Below are 24277 nucleotides of genomic sequence, written 5' to 3'. Positions count from 1 at the left end.
CTCCAAAGACTCCACTCTATTACCAATGTGTAGCAAGTCCACTCTCATACCAGATATCTCATTAACTAATGGTTTTATAGCTTGTGCTAATAATTTTTTAAAAAACGATCTAGAAAGTTTCCCAGAGTCGGATTGAGTGACATCGCTGCCTGAAGCATCATCACTGGAGTCTGAGTCCTCGACATGCTCCTCCTCCACAACCTCTGCAGGGAGCCTTTTAGCATTAGGCTTAGACGAAGCAGATTTATTTTTCAAAAATTTATCCATTTCACCCTGTTTGCTTCGATACGCCTCTGCAGCCAACGGTTTTGCACGCTCTTTGTTAGTTTTGACCATTTTGCTTAATTGAAGCGTGCCTTTAATTTACCACCCGTGCGTCAAGAAAAGTCTAGTAGAGCATTTTTCTATATGAAAATAACCCCATGTAACTTAGAGGGCGAGGGGCTAATATATGGAAACATCCGTGGGGATCTGCTGGAGCCGGTAGGGACAGGGTAACGCCAACTCCCCACCGCGGCGCTTCAGAAAAGACACAATGTCCTCCTCACCAAGGTCGCATAAATCTGCAGACAGCAGCACCTCTATGTGGGGAGAGCGATATCCCCCGCTCCAAAAACAACTCCGTCCCTGGGAAATGTCTCAGCAAAACGGGGCCGTCAACAACCCGTCTGGCCCAGAGCCAGCACCTTCCTCCACCGCACGTAGCGATAGTAATCCCCGCAGGCCCCACAGACAGCTCACCGGGGGCTCCCTCTCACCGCCTTTTGCTCCAACGGGCGAGACCGCTCCTTATTCCGCGGTCTCACGCCTCTATCGAGGGCCTCCTGCGGTCCGGTTTCCAGGCCTTGTGCTCAGGGGGATGTAAAGATGGCGCCCGTCTCCCTCCAGCGCTGCAGCACCCTCCACGAGGCCGCTCTGCGCTCCGGTGTCACGGCGGAGAGCAGCAGCCCCTCTCTTCTCCCCACCGCCCCTCACCTTCTTCTCCAAGCCCGGGGCACTCTAAAATTCGTTTTTGCCACTTTCGTCCGGGCCAAATAAGGCAATTTTGTGGCTGGAAGCGGGAGCTGCCATAAGACACGTCCTCCCTGTGTGAGATCCAGGCCACCACGCTCTCTCATTATTTGTTGTCTCTCGTCGGCTAGTGGGTGGAGACTAGCTTTGTAAGATATCTCTCAAACTCAGTACATAGGAACATGAGTGATTCCTGAGCCACATGGAGTGTATTATACAGCAGTACTGAGCAGTGTAGCTGTGAAATAAAGCTCTAGGGTAAGGTAGAACACTAAAAAGTGACTCAATCATTTATCTTTCTGCTCCTCACCTTATATGTAATCTGATCCCTCAGTGTGCTGTCAACTGAGATTGTTCAGAGTAAATGAAGAGCCTAGGAGGAGAGGAAGAACTAGAGAATGAATAATTTTTCTGATGACATATAATAAAGTTTATTATATTTGCTTGTACTATTAATATATGCTGGTGGTTAAAACTGCCAATTTAATATTTTATATGCTGAAGGATAAGTAGATCATGTATTACGAGCCATTCGTACACAAGTCCACATGATTTTAAATGATTCGCAAACATTTTCTGATGTAGATCTAATCTTAAAATTAGATACTCAAATAACAATTGTTACACTTTTCTTTGATCTCTGTCCGATGATTAGAATTATCATGGCCCAAACCCTTTGAAAAGTATGGAATGGTTTTTCAACAGCTATAATGCTCAGTTGTTTCTCTTTTTAAGAGAAATCTCCACCGAGTTACATTAGTTCTTAGTCTTTTGGATAAATTGTCAGAGTAAATCATCTCTGTTAGCATAACAAGGGCGTAACTCTGTAGAAGGTAAATGTTCCAGAATTTGGTCTGATACAGTCCGAGGATGGATCACCCTTCTGAAAGGTAAACAAATGAGCAGTGTATGATATACAAGAATGCTGTGCTGTTTTTCTGGATATCAATCTGATATTTGTGTGATTATAAAGGTTAACGGTACTATTAATTCTACCGTAACTCACTACGAGGGCTTAACTTGTAACTATGACGGAAAGACATAAATACAAATATTTGTATTAGCAAAAAAGCGCGTGTAATAAGCCAGAAGTTTGAACAGGAAAAATTTTTATGCTTGCTAAAACTTATTTTTCAGTTAAAACCGTATATTGCAGCATGGTGCTCCAGCTGCCGGACAGATGGAATCACTTGTGGAAACTGCCAGCATCAAGATATATTAAGTAATATGTAATATTCCATGTACAACATGATCCCAATCTCATGTTAGAAGAGGATACCTACCTTTGTAGTAACCATTCTTTATCCCAACACAATAATACTTTTGAAGGTTTAAAGGGAATGAGTCATCAGGTTTCTACTTCCCACTCAGAGGGCAGTGTAAACCAGGATCCGAGACCCAGATTCCAGCTGCGTTTCAGTTAGGCTATGTTGACATTGCATTTCTGACACACATTTGTTTCGCCGTTTGTTCTCTGTTTTGGTAGAGTCTGTTTTTAAGTTGGGAACAACCGGAATGGTAGACCATGCTTTTGTGCCACCTGAAAAAACTAACTGTTGAAACCGAAGCCAGACAGTGTAAAAGTGATTTTGCCTCTCTCTTTTGGGGTTTTGTCCAAATGTCATTCTTTCAGAGGTTCAAGTGGAGGCCCAACAGAGCCATAAAAGTGTTGAAGAAACATGCGGTGAAGCTGATCTTTCTGGGCTTCTTGCTGTCATTTTCATAAAATCACAGATTTATGTGGTTCAGCTCTGCTAGTTCTGTCCATGATGAGCTCTACCGTGCCTGCACCACTCATCACTTTCTGACTACACTGAAAGCTGTCTATAAGTGATGGAGTAAATGAAGTAAGAACACCATTCTCATCAGGTCTGATGAGTTTATTGGATAATGTAGGCAGTTTGTATGGTAACATTCGCTTTAAACTAATGGCCATTGCCTTTTACTTCATTCTGATTTTCTACTATGCACGGTCTACATTGATGGCAAGTGTATCCTTAGAACTACACTGCAAACATTGGGATATAATGGGGCCATATATATGTCTGCTTTTAAAACATGACATCAAGTTACATTTGAATTTTTCAACTAAAGAAGATAAAAAGGTAGGTAATTAATATATGATTACATATTAGGGGTGTCTACATTGTTTGGGAGGTAACAGGCTCCATATGATGTCCAGTGTTTTGTAATATGTTTGGCTCAGCCAGATGTTCCACCATTTGCAGCATTAGTCTTTTTAACCTGGAAAATGTCCATTTTTTATCTTATTTGGATCTATGTGGCTAATCTGTTATGATTTGCACTACACAGTAGATTTGAGCTGTGTTTCAGAACTCGAGGCCAAGACATTTTCTGCATGATGTCTGTGTTTGTATGCGTACGACGCAACTTGTATACAAGGAGAACCAAGGGAGGTGATCACGTATGAAGTGTACAATATTACAGCACAGAATATTATTCAGACCTCCTGAAACTCCCATCATTTCATCCAAGAGGTGACTAATGTCTCTACAGACTCCGCGCAGCTGCCTTGCACCCTGGGCATGTTGTTGCCCTGATTCAAATTAAAATATGACTGTTTTGCTTGGCAGGTAATGGGCTATCTTTAAAACTAATGCTAATAAAATCAAGTGCCGTTTGCCGAATATACTGTAAGCAAAGTAGAATGACATTTGGCATGTTTTTCCTGGCAGGTCATGCTAACTAAAGGATGTTCGGGTGGAGACTGACATTAAGAAGCGTAAAATGGAGACATAAGCTTTAGGAGCAAAATAACATGATTTTTATCGGGGAAAATTGATTTAGGTCATCTTGAAGTTTTTGATTTTAGAGTTTGTCTTGGTCTCAAACAACATTAGAATTTACAGTCAGAATCCACCTGCATGTAGAAATTTTGTTTTCTAATATCTCCCACCTGCCCCGAGACCAAACACTAAACACTACTGTCCATAATAAATAGCTGTCTGTCAAATGATCATGCAGCTGACATCTGTCTATCCTGACTCCTTCATACACAGAAACGCTTGGCTCTACCAAGAACTCCTAAGTTCTCTATGAAAGAGCCACTGCCAAAGTCTTCTGGCAGTGGCTTATCTCTACCCTAATAAAAATAATCAACTGTGGAAATTCTACAGGCTTAACTGCCTTTGGGCGAAAAGGATCCAGCCTATAGAAGTTCAATGGCCAATCCGAGTCGGGAGGCCCCCATACACATTAGAATGTTGGCCAATCCTGCCTATATTGATGATTTTGGCCAACTTTAGTCTAATATGTATGGCAGCCTTAAAAATTTTGCATGATTATATGTTCCGTACACTACGTATTCCTTGATGGTGACAAGTCTTTTTGATAAATAGCTTGGGTGTGTACATGGAAAAAACCTAGTGTAAGGCTCTAATGGATGACATATTGTTCATACATCATTTATCATGTCAGTAATACCATCTCTTGGCTTAAACAATTCATAAACAGCTGGTTTTTACATAACAGTTTTGTGCCTTTGGCTTTCTCTAATTAAGTATTGTTTTAGTGACTTTGTTATAATGTGTTATTATTGCTTCTAATATCCCATTTTCCGCTACATTTAGGTCTTCAGAGTGCTATTGAGTTAGCAGAACTGATCTCCTCATTCCCTCAGAAGTGCATGCGAAGTGACAGAGCTTCTGCCTATTACAGCACATTTGATGCCACAAGCTTCATGGATGCAATGCAGTTTGAATTTAACCATGGAACAGAAGTTGTAGCGGAGGAGTCAATTGCTGGTGCAAGCAGATTTGCTGCCGGGGAAGGGAGAAAAGGGAAATTGTAGATACTCTCTATTCAGATGCTTGATAAGGCATTAGCCATTTACTTAATATATCGATGTATACCACTGGTACCAAAGATGTGAAAAAGTTACCAGCAATGTTCTAAAACAAATTGACACATTGACCATTACGATACTGCAGAATCGATTACGTTGAATGAAGTCATACAGAGGTATAAGTAAAGCGATTCTGTAACCATGTGTTTGCCACCCCATCTGAGAGCTTCATGATGTAGGGACCCTGATTCTAGCGATGGGCTGCTTACTGAAGTTTTAATAAAATCACTGTTTTATCTACTGCAGATGTGCCAGATCTCTAAATGCTGAGTTCTGTATAACCCTGCTCAAATCACAAATTGACAGTTTTCTGTGTACCCTGTACATAGACATAAAGCTGCCAATCGGTGGTAGGGGGCAGGGTTATACAGAGCTCATGTATATGGAGGACTACACGGCTGCAGTTTCATTAGTTCTATGGTAGTGATCTCCTGTTGATAAAACTGTTGTTATCAAAATTAGAGCAAGCTGCCCAGTAAGCGATACATCGCTGGGATCAGGGTTTCTGCCCCTACATTATTCTGCTCTCAGATTAGGTGGCAAAAACTTGGTGATAGATTCCCTTTAACTTTTTACATAATTTTAGCTTTTTTAAATGTCTAATGTCTAATCTGTTAACATAAAACTGATGTGATGTCTATAAATAAAAAATAAAATAAATGGTAATTCATATTACATCTTCTTTACAATGCTTGTGGTGTTTTCATATTTATTGTAAGGTGGCTACCTGACACATAGTTGATGGGAGGTATGTATCGAGGAGGTGGTTGTGATGTGAACCTGGAATAATTCTAGTGCACATAGTACTAAGACGCTTGTTCTGTGCATCTAGATCAGGTTGACTGGCAGCCTGACAGATGGACGGGTCTGGCTAAGCCCCACTCCTTGTTGTGGTTCACACGGTAAAATGGAGTCTGTTTGCTTGACACATGGTCTATGTGTGGAGGCAAGAAGACCTGTGTGATGTCTCTGGACTGAGCCGGTATACTGGATGCTATCCAGCCTGGGTGTCCTGGACTGTCTCTAAAGTGACTTTGTTGGAACTGTTTACTTTGTTTTGCCTGCACTGAAAGGCCATTTATTTTCCTTTGTGGCATGGTTTTGGCTGCACCAATAAACCAGCCTGGACATTTAAATGGAAACTGTTCCTGTGTTACCTCACCACGCTTCCAAGTGAGTAGCATTCCTGTCACGGTTTCACCACTCAGTGTGTCTGGGATGCAGTTACTGACAGCTTAGCCATCCAATCTGGTACAGGGTTGTACTGAGCTGTCAGTGTATTGATTGACAGCTCAACTACCCATTCTGAAACTGGGAGCTGTCGGCTTTCTCCAAGTGTTCATTATCCCAGGTGATTGCCAACAGCTGTTTCTCCCAGACCTTTGCCAGATGTACATTCAGCTAGTGAGGCTTGTGCTTCCTGTGCTTTGAGTTCTGTATCCTTGATCTTTTGTTGCCTGACCTTGGACTTCGTTCTGACCATCCATCTGTTCAACTCCTTCTGCTCTGATCCGTTATCCTTCTGGTATTCTGACCTTGGAACGTTACCTGACCACGCTTTTGTCTCTTCCTTCTGTTTATGACGTACCCTCCTGGCTTCTGACGTTGGACTCCTTTATCATTCTGACTCATGTCACAGTTCCCACATATGGTGGAGAATTCAGCGGTGTTCCCAGGGAATAAGAGTGACTGCTACAGTAGTGCTGCATGTCTTGGGTGAAGGTGGCTATAAGCCAGGAAGCAATGTCAGAGAGCATAGAGGACCTAATTAAACACCTGATGCAAGCGCAGCAGCAGCAACATCTGGCACAACAGGAGATGAGTAAGATGCTTATGGAACAGATCCAGCAACAGCAGCAACAATTCCAGCACCGACAACAGCAGTGGTAGATTGAATTACTCACAAAGGCAGTTTGTGGCATGGTGGCAGCTCTGACTCCAAGGTCAGCTGATGATTTTTCCATCCAGAAGGTGGTAAGGAGAGCTCTGCAGAAAATTACCCCGGATGACGACATGGAGGCCATTTTCATCGTTTTTGAAAAGGTCGTATAGGGAGAGTAACTCTGACAGAGCAATGGGCGAAAGTGCTGGTGCCATACTTAATGGGGGAGCCCCAAAAGGCCTACTATGACATCCTTACAAGACACCAAAGAATATGTGAAACTGTAAACTGAAATTTTATCACGCTTGGAGGTGACAGTGACTGTCGGTGCAACGGGTCCATCCCTGGGCATCTCACCATTTCAAACCCCATCGCTCCAAAATGTTTTATCTGCTGCACCTTATTCAAAAATGGATGCAGCCAGAGTCCTCTATGCCTGCGCAGATGGTAGAGTGATTTGTCATGGACCGGTTTGTGCACTCCCTTCCCCACCGATGACCGAAGGACTGGTTGAATGGTTTCAGGGGGTTGATGGTTCCTTGGGGAGGCAAACCACTCCATACTGGAAGTCCCAACACAGAGTGGGGCATCCAAGGTCCAAAGGGGTGGGAGAGGTAATGTCGAAGGTCTCAGCTGGCGATATTACATACTGGAAATGTCACAGCCCAGGCCATATAGCCGCCCATTGTCTCCAAGCAGATGGACTGTAGCCTTGAACTCCGCTATTTATACTGTGCGTATCCGGCCTGCAGTGTGAGCTGTCCACCCAGCGAGGGGCCATAAGCTTGACCCATGAAGGTTAACCCCTTTCCTACAATGGATGTAACATTCCGTCCATGTGACCTGGGACCTAATTCGCATGGACGGAATAGTACGTCATAGCGATCAGTGTCGCCCACGTGGTGAGCGCCGCTGATCGCGGCCGGATGTCAGCTGGTTATCACAGCTGACACCCGGCACAATGTGTCAGGGGCGGTCACGGACCGCCCCCGACACATTAACCCCTGGCACACCGCGATCAAACACGATCGCGGTGTACCGGGGGTTAAAGGGAAGCATCGGCAGGGAGGGGGCTCCCTCCGTGCTTCCCTGAGCCCCCCACAGCAGCGCAATGTGCAGCGCTGCTGCCGGGGTCTCCTTCCCTGCAGGTCCCCGGATTCAATATGGCGGCAGGGACCTTCGGGGGTCTGCAGGGAGCTGGCTTCCTCATGCCTGCATAGCGCATGCAAGGAGGAAGCATGTGTAGTGCCTGTGACAGATTGCTGATCTGTCACAGCAATCTGTGATGTGACAGATCAGCGATCTGTCACAGGACAGTGATGTCCCACCTGGGACAATGTAATAAAGTTTAAAAAAAAGTGTAAAAATAATTGATAAAAAATCGCTTAATAAATTTTAAAAAAAAAATATTCCCTAATAAATTCATTTTTTGGAAATAAAAAAAAACAATAAAAGTACACATATTTGGTATCGCCGCATCCGTAACGACCCGTCCTATAAAACTGTCCCATTAGTTAACCCCTTTAGCAAACCCCTTAAAAAATAAAAATAAAAAACGAAGCAAAAAAAATGATTTATTATCATACTGCCGAACAAAAAGTGCAATAAAGCGCGATCAAAAAGACGCATATAAATATCCATGGTACCGCTGAAAACGACATCTTGTCCCGCAAAAAACGAGCCACCACACAGCATCATCAGCGAAAAAATAAAAAAGTTATAGCTCGCAGAATAAAGCGATGCAAAAATAATTATTTTTTATATAAAATTGTTTTCATTGCATAAAAGCGCCAAAACATAAAAAAAGACATAAATGAGTTATCGCTGTAACCATACTGACCCGAAGAATAAAACCGCTTTATCAATTTTACCGCAAGCGGAACGGTGTAAGCGCACCACCCAAAAGAAATTAATGAAACGCTGGTTTTTGTTCATTCTGCATCCAAAAGTTGGAATAAAAAGCGATCAAAAGATGTCACGTGCCCGATCATGATACCAATAAAAGCGTCAATTCGTCCCGCAAAAAATAAGACCTCACATGACTCGGTGGGTCAAAATATGGAAAAATTATAGCTCTCAATATGTGGTGATGCAAAAACTATTTTTACAATAAAAAGCGTCTTTTAGCGTTTGACAGCTGCCAAATATAAAAACCGCCATAAATAGTAAATCAAACCCCCCGTTATCACCCCCTTGGTTAGGGAAAAATAATAAAATTAAAAAAATGTATTTATTTCCATTTTCCTATTAGGGTTAGGGCTAGGGTTAGGGCTGAGATTAGGGTTAGGGGTATGTTGGGGTTTAGGGTTGGAGTTAGAATTGGGGGGTTTCCACTGTTTGGGCACAACAGTTGCTCTCCAAATGCAACATGGCGTCTGATCTCAATTCCAGCCATTTCTGCGTTGAAAAAGTCAAATGGTGCTCCTTCCCTTCCAAGCTCTGCCATGCTCCCAAACAGTGTTTTACCCCCACATATGGGGTATCAGCAGCCTACTCAGGACAAATTGCAAAACAACTTTTGGGGTCCAATTTCTCCTGTTACCCTTAGGAAAATAAAAAATTGGGGGCAAAAATATCATTTTTGTGGAAAAAAAATATTTTTTTATTTTCACACCCAGGCGTTATAAACTTTTGTGAAGCACTTGGGGGTTCAAAGTGCTCACCAGACATCTAGATAAGTTCCGTGGGGGTCTAGTTTCCAAAATGGGGTCACTTGTGGGACGTTTGAATAGTTTAGGCACATCAGAGGCTCTCCAAACGCACATGACACCCGTAGACCAATCCATCAAAGTCTGCATTCCAAAAAGTCACTACTTCCCTTCCGAGCCCCGACGTGTGCCCATACAGTAGTTTTATCCCACATATGAGGTATCAGCGTACTCAGGACAAATTGGACAACAACTTTTGGGGTCCAATTTCTCCTGGTACCCTTGGGAAAATAAAAAAAATTGGGGACTAAAAGATCATGTTTGTGGAAAAAATAAGATTTTTTTATTTTCACGCCTGGGCATTATAAACTTCTGTGAAGCACTGGGGGGTTCAAAGTTCTCACCACACATCTAGATAAGTTCCTTAGGGGGTCTAGTTTCCAAAATGGTGTCATTTGTGGGGGGTTTCTACTGTTTTTTTACATCAGAGGCTTTTCAAACGCGACATGGTGTCCGATCTCAATTCCAGCCAAAAAAGTCAAATGGCGCTGCTTCCCTTCCAAGCTCTGCCATGCGCTCAAATAGTCGTTTACACCCACATATGGGGTATCAGCATACTCAGGACAAATTGCACAATAACTTTTAGGGTCCTGTTACCTTTGGGAAAATAAAAATTGGGTGTGAAAAGATCATTTTTGTGGAAAAAATATGATTTTTTAATTGTACCGCTGTACGTTATAAACTTCTGTGAAGCCCTTGGGGGTTCAAAGTTCTCACCACATATCTAGATAAGTTCCTTGGGGGGGTCTAGTTTCCAAAATGGGGTCACTTGTGGGGGGTTTCCACTGTTTAGGTACATCACGGGCTCTCCAAACGTGACATGGCGTCCGATCTGAATTCCAGCCAATTTTGCATTGAAAAAGTCAAACGGCGCTCCTTCCCTTCTGAGCTCTGCCATGCACCGAAACAGTGGTTTCCCCCCACATATCAGGTATCAGCGTACTCAGGACAAATTACACAATAACTTTTGCAGTCCAATTTCTCCTGTTACCCTTGGTAAAATAAAAAAAATTGAACCTGAAGTTTTTTTTTGTGAAAAAAAGTTAATGTTCATTTTTTTTTTTTTTAAATATTCAAAAAATTCCTGTGAAGCACCTGAAGGGTTAATAAACTTCTTGAATGTGGTTTTGAGCACCTTGAGGGGTGCAGTTTTTAGAATAGTGTCACTTTTGGGTATTTTCTATCATATAGACCCCTCAAAGTGGCTTCAAATGTGATGTGGTCCGTAAAAATAAAATGGTGTTGCAAAAATGAGAAATCGCTGGTCAACTTTTAACCCTTATAATTTCCTAACAAAAAAAAATTTTGGTTCCAAAATTGTGCTGATGTAAAGTAAACATGTGGGAAATGTTACTTATTAAGTATTTTGTATGCCGTATCTCTGTGATTTAAGGGCATAAAAATTCAAAGTTGGAAAATTGCAAAATTTTCGCCAAATTTCTGTTTTCTTCACAAATAAACACAAGTTATTTGAATGAAATTTTACCACTAACATGAAGTACAATATGTCATGAGAAAACGTTGTCAGAATCACCGAGATCCATGGAAGCGTTTCAGAGTTATTGCCTCTTAAAGGAACAGTGGTCAGAATTGTAAAAATTGGCCCAGGAGTTAACGTGCAAACCACCCTTGGTAGTGAAGGGGTTAATGGTCTGAAAGTGACTGGACTGCCAGAGAGTTTGGTGACCCCCGTGAGAATGATCCTTCCTTTCCAACTGATTCCTGGGAAGAAAGTTGGCATCTGCTGTATTCATGGGGAAGCTAAAGTGTTATGAGTTCATTTTCCCCTTCACCATTGAGGTCTGATGAACTCCCTCTTCTGGTGAAGGAAGGTAGTGAGGCTGATTACCAAACACCTGATGGTGTCCTAATGGACTTGGATTTTGCTAAACGTTGTGGATTTCCTATGACACCTCTGCGGACGCCTATCCCTTTGAGGGGGATTGATGCTACTCCTTTGGCGAAAAATAAACCTCAGTTTTGGACCCAGGTGGTAATGCGGGTCGCCCCAGACCACCAAGAAAATTGCTGATTTTTGGTGTTGCATAATTTGCATGATACCATTGTTCTGGGGTTTCCCTGGTTGCAAATTCATAATCCAGTTTTGGATTGGAAATCTGTGTCTGTGGTGAGTTGGGGTTGTCGGTGTGCACTTAGTGAGGCTCCAGTTTTTTCCACCTCTCCCCAGTCACATGATGTTCCTGACTATTTGACGGACTTTTATGATGTATTTAGTGAGAATGAATCTGCATCTTTGCCTCCTCATAGGAGTTATGTGCAATTGAACTGAGCCCGGGGTGTAAATTTCCCAAGGGTCGGCTCTTCAATTTATCTGTACCCGAGCACGAGGCTATGCGATCCTATATTAAGGAGGCGTTGGAGAAGGGTCATATTAGACCATCCTCTTCACCATTAGGTGCTGGGTTTTTTTTCGTGGCCAAAAAGGATGGTTCATTAAGGCCTTGTATTGATTATCGTGCCCTCAACAAAATTACTGTTAAATATCAGTATCCGTTACCCCTGATTTCGGATCTATTCTCCAGAGTTAAAGGTGCTTGCTGGTTTACCAAGCTTGACCTCAGGGGGCGTATAATCTTATCCGCATTAAGCATGGGGATGAATGGAAGATGGCGTTTAATACTCCGGAGGGACATTTTGAGTACCTGGTGATGCCTTTTGGGCTCACTAATGCCCCTTCTGTCTTCCAGTGCTTCATGAACGACATTTTCCGAGACTTTGTGGATACATTTTTGATTATCTACCTGGATGATATTTTGATCTTCTCCAAGGATTGGGATTCTCATGGGGAACATGTACAGACTGTATTTCGAATCTTGAGGGAGAATTCCCTGTATGTCAAGGGATCGAAATGCCTTTTTGGGGTACAGAGGATTTCATTTTTGGGATTTATTTTGTCTCCGTCAATTATTGAAATGGACCCGGCCAAGGTTCAGGCCATTTATGATTGGGTTCAGCCCACTTCTTTGAAGGCCCTTCAGAAGTTTTTGGGTTTTGCTAATTTTTATCGGAAATTTATAGCAAAATTTTCTAGTATTGCCAAGCCATTGACTGATCTGACTAAGAAGGGTGCTGATGTGTTGAATTGGTCTCCGGAGACTGTTTCTTCCTTTCAGGAGCTGAAGCGTAGATTCACTTCTGCCCCGGTTTTGCGGCAACCTGATGTCTCACTCCCATTCCAGGTAGAGGTGGACGCTTCTGAGATTGGTGCAGGAGCTGTTTTGTCCCAAAAGGATCCTGTAACATCTAAAATGAATCCCTGTGCTTTCTTTTCCCGAAAGTTCTCCCCATCTGAACATAACGATGATGTGGGGAATCGGGAACTGTTAGCCATGAAATGGGCATTTGAGGAGTGGAGACATTGGTTGGAGGGAGCTAAACATCAAGTCGTGGTTCTCACTGACCACAAGAATTTGATTTACCTGGAGTCGGCCAAACGCTTGAACCCTAGACAGGCTAGATGGGCCTTGTTTTTTACACGTTTTGATTTTGTGGTCTCTTTTCTTCCTGGCACTAAGAATGTCAAGGCTGACGCTCTTTCTAGGAGCTTCTTGGCTGATTCTCCTGTGGTGACCAAGCCTGCTACCATCTTAGGCGAAGGGGTAGTTCTTTCTGCCATCTCGCCCGATTTGAGACGTGCTCTGGAAGAGTTCCAGGAGGACAAACCTGAGCGTTGTCCCAGTGGAAAGTTGTATGTTCCTGACCAGTGGAAGAAGAGAGTGATGTCTGAAGTTCATTGCTCTGCATTGGCTGGTCATCCAGGTATTTTTGGTACTAGAGATCTGGTGAGTCGGTCTTTTTGGTGGCCCGCCTTGTCTCATGATGTCAGGAATTTTGTGCAGTCCTGTGGGACTTGCTCCCGGTCTAAACCTTGTTCTCGCTCTAGTGGGTTGTTGATGCCTTTGCCGGTCCCCAGGAGGCCATGTACCCATATTTCAATGGATTTCATCTCTGATATGCCTGTCTCTCAGAGAATGACTGTTATTTGGGTGATTTGTGATAGGTTCTCTAAGATGGTTCATCTTTTACCACTCCCTAAGTTGCCATCATCTTCTGAGTTGGTGCCCCTGTTTTTGCAACAGGTGGTTCGCTTGCACGGGATTCCTGAGAACATTGTATCTGACAGAGGAGTTCAGTTTGTGTCTAGATTTTGGAGGACTTTCTGTTCCAAGCTGGGAATTCAGTTGTCCTTCTCCTCTGCGTTTCACCCTCAGACCAATGGACAGACGGAGAGAACAAACCAGACCTTGGAGTCGTATTTGAGATGTTTTATTTCCGCTGATCAGGATGATTGGGTTTCATTTTTGCCCTTGGCCGAATTTGCTTTAAATAATAGAGCTAGTTCTGCAACTTTGATGTCACCTTTTTTTTGTAACTTTGGGTTTCATCCTCGATTTTCTTCAGGGTAGGTGGAGCCTTCTGCCTGCCCAGGTGTTGACACTGTGGTGGAGAGAATGCACCAGATCTGGGACCAAGTGGTGGATAAGTTATCTCTCTCCCAGGAAAAGGCCCAGCGGTTTTCCAACCGACATAGGACCATTGGTCCCCAGTTTAAGGAGGGTGATATGGTTTGGTTATTATCAAAAAATATCGCTATGAAGGTAGCTTCTCCTAAGTTTAAGCCTAGATTTATTGTACCTTACAAGATTTTGGAGATCATTAATCCGGTCTCTTTTCGGTTGGCTCTTCCTGTCACATTTAAAATCCATAATGTTTTTCATAAGTCCTTGTTGAAGAGGTTTGTTGAACCAGTAGTTCCTGGGGTGGCACCTCTGGACCCTGTATTGGTTGAAGGTAACATGGAATATGAGGTAGAGAAGATACTGGATTCCCGTCTGGCTAGACGGAGATTCCAGTATTTGGTTAAGTGGAAGGGTTATGGTCAGGAGGATAATTCCTGGGTCTCTGCCTCTGATATTCATGCGAAAAGATTGGTGCGTGCCTTTCATCGGGCTCACCCTGATCGCCCTGGTGGCGTGGATGAGGGTTCGGTGACCCCTCCTCAAGGGGGAGGTACTGTTATGAGTTCATTTTCCCCTTCACCATTGAGGTCTGATGAACTCCCTCTTCTGGTGAAGGAAGGTAGTGAGGCTGATTACCAAACACCTGAGCTGGTAGAGGATGACTGGGTGACGGGAGTTGCTGACTGGATATAAGGCAGCTGACGCCCTTCTGCCTCGCTGGTGATTTCTCTGAGGGATTCTAGGAGACCAGTCTGATTCCTGCTCCTGAAAAGCTAAGTTTTCTGCCTTGCTTTTTGCATTTGTGTTTTGGTTTAATTTTGCCTTGTTTTTCTGGATTCTGCCATTCCCTGCTGGGGTGAGCTGAATTCCTTTGTGTCTTTTTGCTCTGTCTTCAGAAAATACCTGAGTGCTGACATAGTCTTTTTGAAGCCTAGCGTCTTCAGGGCCTTTTTCCCTGTCAGTCTGTTGGCTCTTGTTTTGATAGGGTTTTTGGCGGATTGCAGACAGCAGCTTTTCTATCCTGTCCTATCTAGTTAGCTTGGGCCTCATCATTTGCTCAGTCTATCTTTCTATCTGTGTTAGTGTTTTTTCTTCTTGCTTCACCGTCATTATATGTTGGTGGCTGCCTATTGCTTTGGGGTCTGCTCTGGGGCAGTTTAGATTTCCCTTTCTGTCTTTAGGCTATGTAGTTCTCCGGCTGTGATCGAGGGGTCTAGGGCACCGTAGGAACCCCCCACGGCTACTGCTAGTTGTTGTTGATAGGTTCAGGGGTCTGCAATCCGATAGCTGCCAACTTCTCTGGTTTTCTGGACTTAGCTAGCATTTCTGTTTTTGCCTCCTACGGTGACTCGTTCATAACACTAAATACTATTCAGTGGCCATAGTTGACATTGAAATGGCCCAAGGTACTGAGTCCGAGGCTGGTGTGGTCCAAAAATTATTGCACCACATTATCATAGGCGTGGACTTTTGCTTCTTTTAGTACTTGTGGAGGAAGGAGGCAGGGCTCAATTTCTCGGGTAAGAGACTGTTTTCTTTGTGGGGGATGAGTAGGTCCTCTGAGGCTGACATTTCTGAGTTAGAGGTGACTGGCGAAAAGTTTTGGTCCGCCTAACATAGGGACCTAACGCTAAAGGAGGCATTCAACAAGTAACCATCATACACGGTATAGTGCTGGAACCAGGGGCTGACACCAAGTTTCTCTATTTTATGTTGAGTGGGAACTTATTGTACCGGGTTAATAAGGTGAGGGAGGAGGTGGTGGAACAAATCTTGGTACCAGGACTCTATAGATGGCTGGTGTTGGACATTGCCCATTCATATCTTGGGTGGTTATCTGGAGATGGACAAAACTCAAACGAGTCATGCAGAGGTTCTATTAGCCCGGATGTCACCAGGAAATATTAAAGTATTGCAGGTCCTTTCCCACCTGCCAGCTAACCCCTTCCAACTTTCACTTTCGAAATCCCCTCTTGCCGTTACCTATCATAGAAGTGCCATTTGAGTGAATTTGATCTTGATCGGTCCCATGGTTAAATCTGCTCGTGGGCATAAATACATGCTCTGCGATACCCTGAAGCGGTTCCCCTGAGAAACTTCTCTGCAAAAAGTAGAGTTCTAGTTGGTCCATGGTTTTTCCCGGACCTGATTACCAAGGGAAATCATAGCCGAACAAGGAACACCATTACACCACTTTATAAGTTGATGAGTTGATAACTGTGTAAGGTCCTGTGAATTACACAAATAAAGACATTGCTTTTCCATCCCCAGACGTATGGCCTTGTGGAAAGGTTCAATAAAACACTTAAGAGTATGCTTAAGAAGGTCATTGAAAAAGATGGTTGGGTCTGTCTCCTACCATAAGTGTTGTTTTCTATCCGGGAGATTCCACAACCCTCTACCAGATTCTCCCTGTTTGAACTTCTGTTTGGCCGACATCCGTGGGGTCTCCTTGATATAGCAAAGGAAACTTGGGAAGCCAAAGTCTTACCCTACTGGAGCGTCATCGAGCACATCAACCAGATGCAGGAGAGGATTGTGAAGGTGATTCCCTTCGTAACAAGACCTCTCTTCCAGGCACAAGAGGCTCAAGCTAAGGTCTACAATCGGTCAACCAGGGTGAGGTGAGTCCTCATACTTATTCCCACATTGCAGAGTAAGTTTTTGGCCAAATGGCAAGGCCCCTATGAGGTGGTGGAGAAGCTTGGTAAAGTGAATTACAAGGTTCATCAACCAGGAAGACTAAAATCATACTAAGTGGACCACATCAATCTTATCAATCTGTGGCAAGATAGGAAGCCCATTGAAACTCGTTTTCTGGTCAAGCCAGAAGCAAATGTTGAAGGAGACGCAATAGCTGAGACTCTGTTGAAAGCCCAAAAACAGCAGTGTCAGGAGTTGCAGCAGAACAGGGATCTGTTCTCAGATTTGCCGGGGTGTACAAAGGTCATAGAACATGAGGTTCTGATGGAATCTCAAGTGCAGGTGAATTGAAGCCATATCAAATTCTCGAGGCCCAGCAAGAGCATATCTCCAAGGAAGTAAAGCACCTACTGGATCTCAAGGTCATTGATGAATCTCAAGAGTAGGTGGTCTAACCTAATTGTCCTGGTACCAAAACCCAAAGGATAGAGGTTCTGTAACAATTATTGTAAGCTGAATGAAGTCTTCAAGTTCATCGCATATCCGATGCCGCATGTCGATGAGCTCATCTAGAGGTTTGGCCCGGCAATGTATATAACCACTGTGGATTTAACAAAGGGATATTGGCAAATCTCCAAGTTACAAGAAACCAACGCAAAGACGGTTTTCTCTAAGCCCGACGGATGCTTCCAAAACGTCCAGATGCCATTTGGGCTGCAGGGAGTGCCCCGGCCACCTTCCAGAGGAGCGTGATCCGGATCTTCACACCCCCTAAAAAATTACACTGTGGCATACCTGGACTATATTGTAATCTTCAGCCCGGATAGCAGCCTGAGAGATGGGCGGGTCTGGTTGCTCACATGCCCCACAGTAGGTAAGAAAACCTACTATGTGATGTCTTCGGACTTAACCGGTATACTGGATGCTATCCAGCCTGTCTGTCCTGGACTGTCTCTAAAGTGACTTTGTTGGCACTGTTTACTTTGTTTTGCCTGCACTGAAAGGCTGTTTATATTCCTTTGCTTCTGGCATGGTTTATGAAGCATCAATAAACCAGTCTGGACATTTAAATGGAAACGTTTCCTGTGTAACCACACCACGCATCCAAGTGAGTAGCATTCCCACAAAAAATATATATAAATATATTTGTGTGTATGTACCTTTAAGACAACTGTAACGAGAAACATGGCACATAATTAAGCATAATTAAACTCATAATGGCATACCATACTGCCACATGCCCAGTTTTAAAAAGAGGCTTATAAAGCAGTAAGTCATGTGAAATCTGATAATCTGGTAAAGAATTGATACTGTCTTGTTCATTCTGATGCTGTATTACAGAGGTATTCTGTAGAAGAATCAATAGCCAGTGGGGGTAATACCTACCTAATACAGTGACATACAGAGAGCTTATGGCTTTGATATGGGTATAAGCCCTAACGCACTTAGGGCTTCTGTCAAGATGTCCATTTGGAAATTCAGTTTGTCTGTTCCATTTTAGGAACTGACAAATAGAGTACGGTACGTTTTCTTAAAGTTGAGCTCTGTATAACCCCACACATACCACTGACTGGCAGATTTCTGTGTACACTGTGCATAGGCAGAAAGCTGCCAATCAGTGATGGGGATGTGGTCATACTGCGCCCATGAATATTGAGGACTGCAGTGCAGCACATTTACTAGTCCTCTAGTGATAAACGTTTGCTAATAAAACTGATTTTATTCAAACTACAGCATGCAGCCCAGTAATTGACACATTGATGGAATCGGTCTCTGTCTCTACATTTTGCTTCTGGTAATCAATTCCTTTTAAGAGATTGGAAATGGGGAAAGGTGTTCCTTCTTAATGCCACGGGCTGCCTCACAACAGAACTGTGGCTTGCTGATGACATTGGTAAGGTGGCTGGGTGCCATGTCTGCCATGTTTTTACACTGTGAAAAGAGATGGGTAATTCTACAATACATACAAGCAATCATGTGATTGTAGGCTAAAGTCCCAAAGTGAAACCATTAAAAAAAAGAAGAATATTTAAAAACTAAAATATAATCGTTCATATCACACCTTTTATCCGTAAACAAATTAAATGTAAAAAAAATAAAACATATTTGGTTTCACTATTGATGGGACTGTCCAGACCAACTAAATGTAATATTTATACAATATGGTGAACACTAATGATGAAAAAAGCAGAATTGCTGTTTTTGGGGCACTTTATTTCCGCCAAAAGATTGCTTTAAAAAGAGTTAAAGTAAATCATATGGTCACCAATATGGCATCAATAAGCTACAGCTTGTACTACAATAAAAGAAGCCCTAATACAGCTCCAAAAAAGAAAGAGTTATAGCTCTTGGAACCAGGGTTGCCAACTGGCCAGAGATTCTATGACAGGCACTTTTATGCCATGTCCGTAAAAAAAAAAAAACAAAAAACCTGTAGGCGTCCGTGATTTTTTGGATGTTGAAGAAACTTAAACAGATTATTTTGACTCTTAGGCCAGGTTCAGACTTGTGAGTACAATGCGAGAAACTCGCATCAATACCCGGCACTGCCACCGGCACTCGGGACCGGAATGTGCAGCTGCATAGAAATACATGCAGCCGCACACTCCAGTACCAAGTGCCGGGTATTGAAGTGAGAGACTCGCTCGAGTTTCTCGCATTGAACTCGCAAGTCATACCCCGCCCTAACACTGTTCTACAACCGACTTGTTTCGGGGACGAGTATAGTTGAACATAACTAATTTTGTGGTGCTGAAAACAAATATGATGCTTAAATGTGCTAATCTGTTCTAATTTTCAAGATCCAGAGCAGGTTATAATTACTGTACTTGTGTCTTTATTATTTCATGCTCATTAAAGCATTGTTTGTAGCCAGTCTATTACAGCATCTATTTAGTCAGTTGAGCCTTCGGTATTCTATCATCTTAGTCCAGGCCAAAGAGGAAGAAATAGGTGGCGTAATGCAGTAAAGCAATCCTTTCTTTATTCAATACGAGTAGTACATGGATGCAAGGGGGCAGGTGTAGCGGAAAATGACGGCCATAGAGCGTCTTTCAGATGCTTCACCGTGTCTAGGTATGGATGAAGTGGATAGGCGGTCCCATTTGATTTAAAATGTTCCATAAACTTTACAAAACGGGTCTAATAGTTTTTCCTATATAGAACCTGTTGCATGGGCAGAAGACAACATCAATCTCCACAGGGAAAGGATCAATGCGTCTAATTGAGCCTATACGCGATGTACATTATTCAGACCCGAAGGTACTCAGTTTTGCTGGGTTAGAAGGGGTGTATCTACAAGACCAAGGTGGTGATTTTAAAATGCTACCTTTTGCGTAGGGAGGCCAGATGGATAATACGCACAAATACACAAGGTCCATGTGGCTTTAATGATGAGATCAATGTGTCGTTTTTTTGTATAATTTTTTTAAAATTTTGGTTTAAAATTAAAAATATACTTGCTTTTAATTGTTTTTACAGAGGGGTGGTGAAGAAGGTATTGTCTCTATATTAGGGACCGGCTATCCACTCCCTTCCATACCTGGACCCAATGAATCGGTTTATCGATGCGAAACGGCCGTCATCCATTGCTGCACCAGTTTGTATTGAATATAGAAAGGATTGTTTTACTGCATCAGGAAGTGCCACCTAATTTTTTCCTCTTTGGCCTGGACTTTGTACGACGCTGATCGTTTCAGTTGTTGCACCCAGGATTTTGCAAGCCATACAATGCTGGTAAATAAGCTTAAGGGATGTTATAAGTTGTTTGGTTTTCCTTATTTTCCACATTCTAACATCTTAGGGTGACCAATCAAACAAAGCCAGCTCGGCTCCGATGCCCTAAACCTAATTACAGTTGCTACGTTCACATTAGCGTTCGGGGGCTCTGAGGAGGGCTGTGTACTTCCTCCACTAAGCCCCGCCTACCTCCACACAAGTTGCACATCAAAACGACACATCCGCATACATCCGCATGTCCTGCATACTCAATGTTAAAGATAGGTGCGCAGGACGCATGTGGAAGTAGGCGGGGCCTAACAGAAGAAGTACACAGCCCTCCGCAGAGCCCCCGAACGCTAATGTGAACCCAGCCTAAGGTATACAGTTTTGTGATTTCTTAGCATAGCTTCTTAGAATATTGACATGCTTCTGTATTCTGTGTGTTTTTTCAGATATGCCTCATTCTTCCATTAACAAAGAGGATAGTTTTTGCTACATACGCAGAGAGGTCACTTTTGCGTTACATAGGTAAAACTCGGCTGCCATAATAAGGAATAAGTCACAATCCATAGGAATGGAGGTTCTTCGCTGATTCGTCCAAAACAAACTTCAATTTCAGTTAGCTATGCAGTCGACAAGAAAGAAACCTATGACAACATAAAACTGTTGAGGTGTCTGAAGTATGAGCAACATTTGTGGCCCCTCTGTGATGACTTAAAGTTGGTTGTCCTCTTACTTGGTCTCCAGGGTGGATACACAAAGTACTGCTGCTTTCTATGTGAGTGGGACAGTTGTGCAAGAAAATATCATAGAATCATAGAATCGTAGAGTTGGAAGGGACCTCCTGGGCCATCTGGTCCAACCCCCTGCTCAGAGCAGGATTCGCTAAATCATCCCAGTCAGATGTCTGTCCAGCCTCTGTTTGAAGACTTCCATTGAAGGAGAACTCACCACTTCTCGTGGCAGCCTGTTCCACTCATTGATCACTCTAACTGTCAAAAAGTTTTTTCTAATATCTAATCTGTGTCTCTTCCCATTCAGTTTCATCCCATTGCTTCTAGTCTTTCCTTGTGCAAATGAGAATAAAGTTGATCCTTCTACAATGTGACAGCCCTTTAGATATTTGTAGACAGCTATTAAGTCTCCTCTCAGTCTTCTCTTTTGCAAACTAAACATTCCCAAATCCTGCAACCTTTCCTCATAAGACAGGGTTTGCAGACCGGTCACCATTCTGGTCGCTCTTTTCTGAACTTGCTCCAGTTTGTTGATGTCTTTTTTAAAATGTGGTGCCCAAAACTGGACACAATATTCCAGATGAGGTCTGACCAAAGAGGAGTAGAGGGAAATAATGACTTCACGTGATCTAGACTGTATGCTTCTGTTAATACATCCTAGAATTGCATTTGCCTTTTTTGCTGCTGCATCACACTGTTGACTCATATTCAGTCTGTGATCTATTAGTATACCCAAGTCTTTTTCACATGTGCTGTCACTTAGCCCTATTCCTCCCATTCTATATATGCTTTTTTCATTTTTATTGCCCAGATGTAGTACTTTGCATTTCTCCCTGTTAAAAACCATTCTGTTAGTTGCTGCCCACTTCTCCAGTTTATTTAAATCTTTTTGAATCATCTCTCTCTCCTCTCTAGTATTAGCTATCCCTCCTAGCTTTGTGTCATCAGCAAATTTAATCAGTTTACCCTCAATTCCTTCATCTAAATCGTTGATAAAGATGTTGAACAATACAGGGCCCAGGACAGAGCCCTGTGGTACCCCACTTGAGACATTCTTCCAAGTGGATGTGCAGCCATTTACGACCACTCTTTGGGTCCGATCACTAAGCCAGTTATGAATCCACCTAACAGTTGCCTTGTCCATTCCATACTTAGTCATTTTTTCAATAAGGATTGTATGAGAGACTTTGTCAAATGCTTTGCTGAAGTCAAGATATACTATATCTACAGCATTTCCTTGATCCACCCAATCAGTGATACCGTCATAGAAGGAAATTAAGTTAGTCTGACATGACTTATCAGTTACAAACCCATGCTGACTCTGTTTAATCACTTCATTCTTATCCAGGTATTGACATACATGTTGTTTAATAATTTGTTCAAAGATCTTTCCTGGTATAGAAGTCAGACTCACCGGCCTATAGTTGCCTGGGTCCACCTTCTTCCCCTTTTTGAAGATAGGAACAACATTTGCTCTTCTCCAGTCTTCTGGCACTTCTCCTGTTCTCCAAGAATTTTCAAAGATTATGGAGAGGGGTTCAAAAATTTCTTCTGCTATCTCCTTCAGTACTCTGGGGTGTAATTCATCTGGACCTGGAGACTTGAATTCATTTAGGTTAGCCAAGTGTTTCCTCACTATCTTTCTGTTTATAGATATCCTGGATTCTTCTATTCCCTTAATAGGACAGTGAATAACAGTTGATGTTGCATTTCCTTTCTGAGAGAAAACAGATGCAAAATAGGAATTTAAAAGTTCAGCCTTCTCAACATCCTGTCTTACCATTTCATCATTTTCATCCTGTAAAAATACTATAGCATCTTTGACTTTTCTTTTACTTTTGACATATCCCCAAAATCCTTTATTATTGCTTTTGACATCTCTTGCAAGCCTCAGTTCATTTTCAGCTTTAGTTAATCTGATTTGTGCCCTGCAGGTTCTGCAGACAGCATTATATTCTTCTTTAGATATGCCTCCCTCTTTCCATTTTATAAACATTTTTTTCTTCCTTTTTAGCATGTGCTTAAGTTCTGTGTTCATCCATCCTGGTTTCCTTAAATGCTTCCTATTCTTCCCTCTTTTCGGAATTGTTAACAACTGTGCATTGAGAATTTCATTTTTCAAGATTTCCCATCCTTCCTGGACATTTTTGTCTTTAAGGATATCCAGCCATTGGATCCCTCCAATTCTCTTTCTGAATCCCTTAAAATCTGCCTTTCTGAAATCTAACCTTGACGTCTGAGTCTTCACAGGTCTTCCACCTCTAGTTATCCAAAATTCTAAAATAGCATGGTCGCTACCTCCTAGGGTCCCAGCCACTTTTACCTCCTCAACCATTTCCTCCCTGTTTATAAGGATTAGATCCAAGGTAGCAGTTCCCCTTGTTTTCTCCCTTACCTTTTGGAAGATAAAGTTGTCAGCAAGAGAGGATAAGAATTTCCTTGACCTGTTAGTTTTGCCTGAGAGAGATTCCCAACAAATGTCTGGATAGTTGAAATCTCCCATGACAACTATGTCATATTTTTTGGAGAACTTGGCCATTTGATGCATAAAGAGTTCATCTATCACTACAATAAGAGACCGGCCTCTCTGACATTCACTTCAGCCAGGGAATAAACAGGTCCTGCATGCAGCACTTGCTGACCCACATAAGATTTTGTTACCACCATTGTATATCAAATTGAGTCTAATGAAAAACTTTGTAAAGGCAATGGATAAAAATGCAAAAGCATTGAAGTATCTCATTGATAAATTTCCAAGGTTGAGTGAAACAATGATAAAGGAAGGAGTCTTTATTGGTCCTCAGATTCATAAGCTTCTTCAATATGAGGAGTTTCTCCATTTGTTGCAGTTCAAGGAAAAAGATGCAAAGGAAGCATTCGCATTAGAGGTAACTAATTTTTTGGAAAACTCAAGAGCAGATAACTATGGAGAGTTGCTGGAAAATCTCCTCAAAACATATAAGGATCTTGGCTGTAACATGTCCTTAAAGATTCATTTCTTACATTCACATCTAGACTTTTTTTCACCAAACTGCGGAGCAGTGAGTGACAAGCACAGTGAAAGATTTCACCAAGATATTGCGGCTATGAAGAAAAGATATCAAGGAAAATTCATCAATGCTTGCAGATTACTGTTGGACAATTGTAAGAGATGATCCAATGGAGGAGTACAAGAGACAAGAAAAAGAGAGTTGTCACTGAATGAGGACCACATTTTTAGTGCAATTTCTATA

General features: G+C 42.5%; 1 protein-coding gene and 1 long non-coding RNA gene across 14 annotated transcripts in view; one reads left to right on the top strand and one right to left on the bottom strand.

The window, feature by feature from the left end:
- The window catches only part of LOC141082965 (enoyl-CoA hydratase EchA19-like), a 112966-nt gene extending 107401 nt beyond the window's left edge, over positions 1-5565 (top strand). For all 12 annotated transcript variants that reach the window (XM_073567134.1, XM_073567108.1, XM_073567071.1 and 9 more), the window contains one exon: positions 4602-5565. In XM_073567134.1, coding sequence (XP_073423235.1) covers positions 4602-4822 — 221 coding nt within the window. In that variant the 3' untranslated portion in view covers positions 4823-5565. The remainder of the gene's footprint in view (positions 1-4601) is intronic.
- LOC141083020 (uncharacterized) overlaps positions 1-24277 on the bottom strand; it is a 169510-nt gene that overhangs the window by 67135 nt on the left and 78098 nt on the right. The window lies entirely within an intron of this gene.

The sequence above is a fragment of the Dendrobates tinctorius genome, unplaced genomic scaffold (assembly GCF_039654945.1).
Source record: "Dendrobates tinctorius isolate UK_male_01 unplaced genomic scaffold, ASM3965494v1 ptg000004l, whole genome shotgun sequence".
In the NCBI taxonomy this organism is placed as follows: domain Eukaryota; kingdom Metazoa; phylum Chordata; class Amphibia; order Anura; family Dendrobatidae; genus Dendrobates; species Dendrobates tinctorius.
Note: the sequence above shows the minus strand (reverse complement) of the source record. Positions and strands in the feature narration are given on the sequence as shown.